At 38.3% G+C, this 10,284-nt stretch overlaps 1 protein-coding gene across 12 annotated transcripts in view; it reads right to left on the bottom strand.

Annotated features, from left to right (window-relative positions):
* LOC102681456 (pleckstrin homology domain-containing family G member 5-like) overlaps nucleotides 1-10,284 on the bottom strand; it is an 89,200-nt gene that overhangs the window by 78,663 nt on the left and 253 nt on the right. For all 12 annotated transcript variants that reach the window (XM_031510306.1, XM_031510300.1, XM_031510307.1 and 9 more), the window contains exons 2-6: nucleotides 10,214-10,284; nucleotides 9,550-9,980; nucleotides 7,479-7,566; nucleotides 7,187-7,268; nucleotides 4,736-4,838 (exon numbers count right to left, since the gene is read on the bottom strand). In XM_031510306.1, the coding sequence (XP_031366166.1) occupies nucleotides 4,736-4,838; nucleotides 7,187-7,268; nucleotides 7,479-7,566; nucleotides 9,550-9,980; nucleotides 10,214-10,284 (775 nt within the window). The remainder of the gene's footprint in view (nucleotides 1-4,735; nucleotides 4,839-7,186; nucleotides 7,269-7,478; nucleotides 7,567-9,549; nucleotides 9,981-10,213) is intronic.

The raw sequence follows: 10,284 nt of genomic DNA on the forward strand, positions 1-10,284 counted from the left end.
GAACTATCTCTATCGTTTGTGAGATCGAAACGAAGCGTCATATTCCATTATTATTACTTTCCATGCAATATTAAGCATGGAGGATAATATATAATAACACAAAACATATTATTATTTCACATAATCTCGATTAAATCGAAATTGAATCACTCGATTAGTTAATATTTGAATTAATGATCAATAATATAAACGTAAATAAGTATACATAACTGTATCACATATGAATCTATATCTATATAGAGAGAAAATCAATATAAATTTGTTCAGATTTGATCAGATAAATTTGTACATATTTTAAACGCGTGCACATATGTCGTCACTTTATTAAAAATGTACATATATCAAAAGATCATTTTTATTTCCATAAAATAATTATAATTAATTTATACGAAATATTTCCATCTATCAAAAAGAAAAAAAAAACTCTAATTCGAATAAAAAGAATTATTCTAATGATAACGTAATTTAAAAAAGAAAAAGTTGAAATTTTCACGAACTAATCTCATTACGATAGACTACGATAATTAATACACGGATAAATTTCGAGATTATCAAATTGGAAAATTAATTGACGAATATTTCAATGTTTATAGTAGCGTAGTATAAATCGAACGAAAATAACGAGAAAAGTTTCGAAAACTGGGACGCGATTGCTGCGATTTCATCCTTTCTTTCTTTATCAAGGAACCGAATTAGACGTTTCATTATTTCCAATGTTTTATCCAAAATCGATATCCGGCGCATACGAGCGGGTGTAAGTTTAATGAAACACCGTGAAACAGTGTTTTACGACCGCGGTCGATCGCAACTTGAATCGAGCTTCGACAACGGATTACACGGAAAAATCATAACTGTGCATCTCGCCGAGAGTAAAATCGATCGAATCTCTTCCCGCGTTTGAAAGATATTCGCGCGGAGAAAAGCAAAATTTCTCGTTTCATTTCGAATTTTTCTATTTTATTTCGTTCAATTATTATTATCGACCGGCGTGCGGGTGACCACCGCTGGAAAAATTTATTACATCATCCAAATCGACGGATTTACGATTTCGTTCAACTTTGACACGACCATAGCATAGGTTTGTATTTCGGCGGATATTTTAATTAAAAACTTGAAGAGCGGGTCAAAAGGAAAAGATGGATACACTCGATTAACTCGATTGTTAAAAATTCTAAACGAAAGGTCTCTCTCTCTCTCTCTCTTTTTATCTTCCCAACAAATTCTACCCCTTCCACAAAGGATAATCCTAATGAAATTGCCGACACGTTAAAGACAGATCCAATTTTTCTCAGATTTATCAAACGAAGGGGAAAAAAAGAAGTTCCTTTCCTTTTTTTTTTAATCCGTATAATAATCTCAACCACTGACCCATATTATTCATTCGTTAAAATTATTTCTGCTTCCACCCCTTAATATGGCGAAAAACAGAAGCACGAACCGAATTTCGTTTTAATTTATATTCCTTGGATCGCAAAAGCTCGCGAAAGCAACCCGCGATTTCCGCGGCCGAGAGTGTTAAATTTAACGGAAACTCGCAGCTGCGATACATTCGCCGCCGGAACAGCTGTTCTTCGCGCTTTTTCCTTCCTTCGTTCGGACCGGACCCGTATCCATAAATCTCCCTCCTCCCTTAAAACTCGTCCACCGCGGTGGTTGATTAAAAATTTCTCGCTAAATCGTCGTTGGAGGTCGAACGAGAGAGAGAGAGAGAGAGAGAGAACGGATATCCCCCCGTTTGATGAAGAACTATCAAGCTGGAACGTTCCATCGTCCATGACACGACTCATCGTTCATCGCTCGCCTCATCGAGGATTGCGTTCAATTTTGAGCCGCGATAAGTAACACGGAACCGTGAACAGATTGAATCGTCCTGGAAATGAAATCGAGGCGAGGCCGAGCGCGCGAAACGAGGGGAAACGAGCAGTTGGGCTGGAAAAGGGGAAAAAAGAAGGGAAAGGGAAGAGCGAACGAGAATGAGACAAAAGCAGAAGCAGAAGCTTCTCCGCTTCTCTCTCTCTTTCTCTTTCGATTAACAACGAAAAGGAATAATATGATAAAGAAAAAAGAAAGGAAAATGAGAAAAAAAGATGCTTCTGTCGGCATTTCGGGCCGATCAGAGTGAGAAGTTATCGAGAAAATATATCATACAGTGACGAAGAAATTTCGCTTTAAAGAGATTCGATTCGATTTCTTCATCGATCCCTTTTCTACTCCTGTTTTGATTGATTTGAAAAAGAAAGGAAAAAAAAGAAATGGAAAGAAAAGAGAGGGAATCGACGCTTATAGCAATCTTTTCCCGTGCTTCGACGAATTTAACGATCCGCGCCATTCTTCTCACCTGTATTCATCTACGTGGAATACGATCGCGAAAAAATTGATACGAGTTTCAGAGGGATCGTCACGTTCGAAACAATATAAACGACGATACGAATTCTCGTCTTCGTGCCAATTTCGAGGACTTGGCGCCTCCTGCAAACGTTTCGAGATCGATGCTCGAACAATTAATACCGGATATAAACGCGGTTCGAAACTACGATTGCACTTTTTCCTTTCTTTTTTCTCTAAGCTTCTTCTTTTTCTTTTTTTTCACCATATTATTCCTTTTCGTTGTTAATCGAGAGAGAGAGAGAGAAAGAGAGAGAGAGAGAGTAATTACTTTCGCTTTGATAGCTTTACGATCACCACATTTTTCTCCCTAATTAAGAGCGTGATTAATTTTCTCTAGTGGGGTGGGAGGGACTTTACTAATCTTGCATAAAGATCTCAACGAGGGAATGGTTTTTTTTTTGCAGCTCGTTCGAGCGTGGAAACGTGCAATCATCCGTGCCAATTGATAGTTGGATGTTATCTTATCTTTGAACTTGTTACAACTTGGTGGACAAAAGAAATGTTTCGAGCAGAGAGGAAAAATTCTAACGATCATGATGATTCATTTACACGTATAATAAATTCGAATCGTGAACACGATTTTTTCTTTTCTTTTCTTTTCTTTTATTGATATCACTTAATTTTTATACCCGGACACGGATATATCTATTAATTATCTTCGTTGGAAAATTATTCCTATTATCGATTCATTTCATTCGATTTTTCGTATTACTTTTCTCCTATCGTATTTCGAGATCGTACTCCAATAATCCGACTATATCGCTCCAGCATGCCGGGATATTGGAATTTATATTCGCTGTTGTTTATATATGTATAAAAATATGAATAAATTGTTATTCATAAAAATTGTTGAAACAATTATTAAAGAAAAAGGAATACATCGCGAAATATTAAACGAGCGATACGATTAAAATTATGTAATAATTACGAGTATCTCATTTTTCCAATAACAAAGGTTATTCTTTGTGGTAGAGAGAAAAGTAACGAACTTTCGTCGTCCACTTAAATCTACTCAATTCCTCCAATTCGAAAACAGGAACGAGTTACGATCTTCGAATTTCACGAAAACGTTCGTATTCCATTATATCTCGAGGATTATATCTCTTTATATCATTATATCTCTTTCTGCTCGTCGCTTTATTAATCTCGAAACAGATGGAAGGCAACAACATACTCGATACTTTCTTCCCCCTTTCTCGAATATTCACATGTGAAGAGCCGAATCACGAATTATGACGAACGATAAGGAGGCAACGACGATTCGGAAGATCGGTCGATAGAGGAACAAACATGGGGAGAGAGGCGTGTCTTTGATTCAAAGCGTTCGGAGAGGGAGCCTCGATGCCTCTGGCGAGGTCTTTTTACCGTTCTTTCCGGATGAAAACGAGGATTATTCGGGCTAGTCGAGTAGTCAAAAGGATAAGGCGCCCGTGAAATATTTCAAAGCCGTATCTCTTTGCGTGTAATACGTCTAGGGAATCGACATGAAAATCCTTTGACTGTTAATTATGGGCTAATGTGTACGTATAGTTGAGGGGGGGAAAAGAGGATTCCTTAAATCTGTCGACGTATGACAGATCCCCTTCTGAGTATTGCTATTAATTAACGAAGGACATTGAAACATTCGTTAAACTGTTCCTTAACGAAAAAAGTTAATCCGCTATAACGTTATTAAACTTCGTTGATTAATCAACTTCCCCCCTGTATCCTTAATTGATCACCTCGCGAGCACAATAATCTCGCTTTAACTTTCTCAGATTCGTCGATTGTTTAATTATTTCCTGCGAGACAAATGTTTTCCAATATTTTTGGAGGCTGTGTAATTCCTAATAATGCACGTTTTTTATTTAGTAAAACGTGTATATATACGAATTTTATTTTATATTACTTTTATTTTCTTTTTGATTAGAATTAAAGCTAGGATAATTGTTATTAATATTTTTTTCATTGTCCACGTATAAACTGCAAATCACTTTCATTTATATCATACTTCCATCTATTCGGAATTTTCATTGTAAATAATAAATGGAAAGAATTATAAACGAGAGAAATTGCTTTGCAGCAAATAATAAACTGAATGCAATTATTCTCTAAAAGCATCCGTTAAAAATAATTTAGATTTTCGATCATTATCTATCAACCTAGACTCGTAACATCTTAGACAAAACGTTCCACTGCAAGATAGATAGATATATCATTTTCACCTCGACTTTTAGAGAGGAAGAGATTCTTTGGCTCAGTGATTAATAGTTTAACGATGTAATAAAGCGGGGAAAAATAAATAACAGAGGGTAATACGTGATAGAGAAATACGTTGAACTAATTAAACTGTTTGTCAGACACTTACCTCTGGACGGTTCACGGGGCCGACATGTAGGGAAGACAGATTTCGACCGACAGGAACTTTCAGGTTCCTCCATTCGTTCCTGACCTGTTGCTCCCCTTCACGGCTGAAAAAGGAAAAGTCGTCTGGTTAAATATAAACCATTCACCAGTCCACGAGCTCGAGTTAAAAATAAAGCCTCGATAACTTTGTAAAAAATCTTACAGGGAAACAAATATTTGGAAATATTTTTCAGATCGTGTCTCGATTAAACGGATGATTTTATTCTTCTTCTTCTTCTTCTTCTTGCTTAACTACTTCTCTGACAATTTATCATTCCGATTCTCTTTTTGTTTTATCCGAAGAATCGTTCATCCCCGCGTATGTCATCCATAACGGATGACGGGATGAATAAATCGAGAATGAAATGAATTTTCGATATTGTCACGCGCCAGCTGATGAACTTCGTCGAATCGAGTGATTAATAGCCGTGCTTCTATTATAACCGGCCGCGATTCCATTAAAAAATTTAGCAAAATTGCGGTGTAAAATTTTCACCTATCCTCCTCCTCCTCCTCCTCCTCCTCCACCTTGACCCAGCCAGCCCACGAAGATCGATAGAGATTGATTCAGTATTAATCAACAAGAGCAGGGGGGAAAAAGAGAAATTGTGCTTTTCCATCACTTTTCTTTTTTTTTTTCGACCACTTATTATCTTCTTCCAATAATATTAAGAAAAAAATGCGATAAAAAGAGGAAGAAAAGAAAAGAGAAAAGGAAAGGAATAATCTTTCACTCCGGATCTCTCGATAATTAATTCGAATCTTGTTACGATGGAAGGAAGATAAAAGACAGCTCTAGCTCTTTCTAGATTCACAATTCCAAGGGAATGATCTCGCTAGTTCTATTTAACCTTCCTCTTTTTAATCTCGCCTCGAGATAAATGACGGCCGGCCGGGTTAAGAAAGACGAAACTTCGGTAGGAGACATCTTATTTTTTTTCATTCCCGTTCCATCTTCGATGCGTCCTCCACCACCACCACCGCGAATCGAACCATCTCGAGGAATATATTCTGCATGTATTCCCTTCTCGCGCAAACCGGAAACCAGTCCAGCATTGATTAAAACCTCTTCTCCCCCTTCTTCCCCCGTTTTTATCCGCGCAAAACCTTCGACAGTCTTATATACATGTATGCCTTTGTGCGTGGGCAGATACCGTAGGCATTACCAAGATTGGGCCACGGAGGAAATATTTCTTCCTTCCTTCCTTTCCCCCACTAAATCCTTTCAAGCAAAATTAACCGCAGGATCTTACGTATTTCGTGATATTTTGCAAGTCAGGCCCGTATCATTGTTCCAATTTATCAACAGGAAGAAAGTACTCCGAGTACTCCTGCTTCCTTCTCACACTAGATCTCTTACATCATTAGATCTCTTCAGATCTTGCGAATAATATAAATATGAATATTTTAAATACGATGATATTTATCGAAGTCTTTTCTCGTTCGAATGATATTCCGCGTTGTTTAGAATTTGGTGAACAATCCAGTTGTTACTGGAGAAAGAAAGGAGAGAGAGAGGAGAAGAAAGAAATTTTGTGTTCGTGTGTTCTCCGCGAGAAAAAATAAGCGGAATTGCTCAGGGCTAGCGCGGCTCGGGGTACTTCTCGGGATTGTTAGCAACTGGGTCGAACCAATTACGTTCGTGACACGTAAACTTATGCTTTTGTAGCGCGAGGTGATTCGAAGTGGTAACGAACGACTTCTTGGAAAATGGAGGGGGAGGGAAAAGAGGCGTGAATCTGGAAACGAAACTCGATGGAGTTGTCCGAGTATCCGGGAAATACATGGAACGTTTTCTCTCCCCTTATGAGTTTCCTCAAGTTTGGAAACAAATCTTGCACGGTCGTTCGTTCCGTGTCGAGGAGATCGCCTCGTTCCACGCGTCGATACATTGATTTAAGGTTTCGTTTCGCACCATCCGTCAGAGGTGCAACCTCCTCGTACAACCTGTCCCTCGTTTTTCAAAGTTCTTCGAAAATTCTTCTCCTCTGGTTTAACAGCATTGCGCGTTTACACCTTCCGCGTGCAACGTTTGAGAAACAAGCGAGATCTCTGCGACACCCGTAAATTAACCCGTCCCAAAGCGCAATTTACTACTCGCAGCTCGACCCTTTAAACAAAAGGGTTGAACAAGGGTTGCCCGTCGTAGAGGAAGAAGTTTAATTAACTGCTAGTTGTTGATAACTGGAGAGCTATCTCCAGCCCCTGTTTAATACTATCGTGCGTTTTATCAATCGGGGTGAAAGAAAAAAGGAAGAAGGAAGGGAGAGTTAATAGTTCCTCCTAGATGCTCTTTCTTTTCCTTTTCCCCCTCTTTGCAATCCGTCCAGAAGAGAAAGTTGGAAAGATTTGTCGTGATCTTTTATCGAGGCCGAGTTTCAATAGAAATGGGAGGAGATGTTGCGTCACTTACGGGAATCTTAGCTCGTTGCAGCTTCCATCCGTGTGCGTGAGAGCGGGAAGACTGCTGGCCTCGAACGGTGGATTGCTCAAATCTGCGAACAGAAATATAAAGTTTTGTCAGTCGTGGGAACGGAGAAGACTCGTAAACGTTTCCTTTCGATCATTTGGAGAGGGAAGTTGACCGAGCTTATAATTAATTAAAAATTTATTTCCAGAAAAATTGGAGCTGTTCCCAATCGAGTGTCGCCCGCTTTTTCGCCCCAAACTCGATTCCAGGCGAGGCATAAATAATTGAAAATTACCTATGGTCGAGTCGTAATGATCGCTGTGCCGTCCATAAGGGGCAGTTCGCTTGAGCAGGTCGGTCACTCGTCTCCTCGGGCTTCTCGTCTGCTGAAACACGCAACTTCTTTCATATCGGGTCGAAAACGCGCGAAAATGAATGAAAAAGTGTCGAGATATAAATACAAATATGTTGAGAAGTTTAATTTGTATCGTCAGAATTTTATGCTACATCGAAAATTGTTTTTTAACAACGAATGTTTCGAAGGTAAAAAAATAGGATTGAGGATTGAGGGGAGAGAATTTGATTCCATGAAAGTTCATTTTGTTCGGTTTCGATAAAACATGTAGGGAAGAAGACAAGAAGGATTCTTGTTTCGTGGTTTACTCTTCTATTTACATCGATTCTTTTTCTAGCGTGGCCAAAGAGGATATTTCTTTCCGATGTTGTATCGTGCCTACGCGGATATTTTCATCCCCTTAATGCGCCTCCCACGTTTGGACGCGATTACACGTGAGGAATCAAAGTTTATAGGCTTCGACCGATTCCTTTTTAATGGAAGGATAGTATTAAAAGAAGTAAGGAAAAGGAACAAAAGGAGGGAAGGACATGAGAGAACGTAAAGAATCTTGGATTAATCTACGATCCAAATATTTACTCTCGAGCTTGGCCGCGAAGCGAGGGCAAAATTATTGATCAAGTTTCTACCGCGAACACAGTGGAGAGAACGTTGTTGGTGTTAAGGTTGGTTCACATTTCAGCTTTCTTCCAGCTTTCTTTCGAATTTATATTTATATCGATTACAACACGGTGACGTGTTGAAGATTCAAATTTAATTCTTCGTCATGTTTGATTTAAATATTAGATATTGGATACAGATATTTACTTTGACGAAGATTGTGATTGAATTGAATTGCAAAAAAAAAAAAAAAATTTAAGCAAAAGCGAAACTTCATATCTTTAGAATGTTTAAATTTTTGAAATTATTTCGAATGAAATTATTTAAATTGAGAGAAAGAGAAAAAAAAAAGAGGAATCGTCTTAATAAAAAGTAATTTTATCAAGCTCGAGATAAGCAGTCTTGTATTTCATTGGACGTTAATTTATATTCCAATAAATCAAGTCTCATTAACACGACTTAGTCTCGCTCCATCGAATCGATGAGAAAGTATTATCTATCATTGTTTCAGTAAATAAAACTTGTTCGAATAAGAATGGATGAAACTTCTATAAGATATTAATTAAATTGAACAGGTTTCGAAAAGTCTATATAATATTGGAAACGTATCTAAAAATAACATTACGATTTGAAAAAGTACCAGTTATGAAGAGTTGCCCCGTTTTCTTTTCCACTTTTATGAATTCTCTTCCGTATTAAAATTAACACAGGATAATTATATACAGCTTAAAATTGGCCCGCGTATTAATTTGACAAAAATAACAAAATAAAAATAACAAATAAGTTGATACATAAAACAAATTTAGCCAACTGATAACAGCGTGTTTTCCTTTGAAATATAAATGAAATAACCGACAAATTAGAAGGGAAAATTTTCGTAATTCCGACAACGAGTGGTAATTAATCTCATTTCATATCCTTGTTTCTTCGAACGAAACACGATCCAGCGAATAAAACTATTAAAAATTAGAGGCACGGTTAACGTAATTCCCTTCATCATGTTCCATCAGCGTTTTCCCCATTGGATTTTACATTAAATACAAATGCAAACCAATCTTCCGCGGCTAACCTCCTCCAACGACTCGATTTCCATTTCAAATTCATTTAAAATCCCATTCAAATTCGATGGGGACGCTCATTAGATCTTAATTGCGGGGATGAACGTTACATAACTAGTGCGCCGCCGGTGAGATTGAAGGTTTCTCGTTGGATCGATGAAAGAAAATAAATTTGTCCCGATAAAAATGCTATCTCGTTCTTGCAAATCCTATCCATCGACGCTGGTTAATCCTCTCGAGCAACGATCGAACAGGAATTAATTCGGCTGTAAACTCGATCAATTTACCGATACACAGTGTATAAAGTATGTCGACTCGATCGATAAGTTTTTCCTTTTTCTAATGATCCTTACGAAAGTGGTGTCGATGAGGCTTTGCGTCCTGGTGACTTGAACCTTCGAAGAGAACAATCGTTCCTCGATCGTTGGACTGTTTTCTGACGGGCTGTCGTCATACTCGTCCAGACATTCGTCCTCCGCCAAAGATACCAAACTGTTGTACCAATGCGCGCTGCTCGCCCTGTGGGGTTTCGACGGCTCCTGGAGACGGTTCAAGTCCTTGCTGAAACTTAGGCTGCGCCTAATCGGTTGCAGGCTGCGATTTATCACGGCCGGTAATTCAGCCGCGCTCCCTCTCAATAGCAACCCGATTTTCCGACGGAACGATTTTCGCTCGATTCTCCCGCTCTCCTTTTCCGTATCCTCTTCCTCCACGCGTTTCGACAGATTCACCTCTTCGCTATAGAGATCATTGTCGTAGATCGATAGATCCTTGTACCACTTCTCTGAAACACAAGTATTTCCTTTTTTTTTTCTTTATATATATATATATATATATATTATTACAATATTATCATCATACCAATAAAAGTACACAAGGAGAAATAAGAGTAACGAGATAACGAGAGTGTTAAAAGATGTTAAAAGAATAGTAATCGGAAAGTTTCGAAAGTTTTCTATAAAGAATCATTTCTCCATTTCGTTCTCGTTAAAAGGTTCGCAAAGTTAGACGCAATACCTGCTTGCACTTTCGGTTCACTTTTCTTCGCGGGTACCTGCTTCGCCGTCTTCGCGCTCCGACCGGACGTC

The sequence above is a fragment of the Apis dorsata genome, unplaced genomic scaffold (genome assembly GCF_000469605.1).
Source record: "Apis dorsata unplaced genomic scaffold, Apis dorsata 1.3 scaffold_220, whole genome shotgun sequence".
NCBI lineage: Eukaryota > Metazoa > Arthropoda > Insecta > Hymenoptera > Apidae > Apis > Apis dorsata.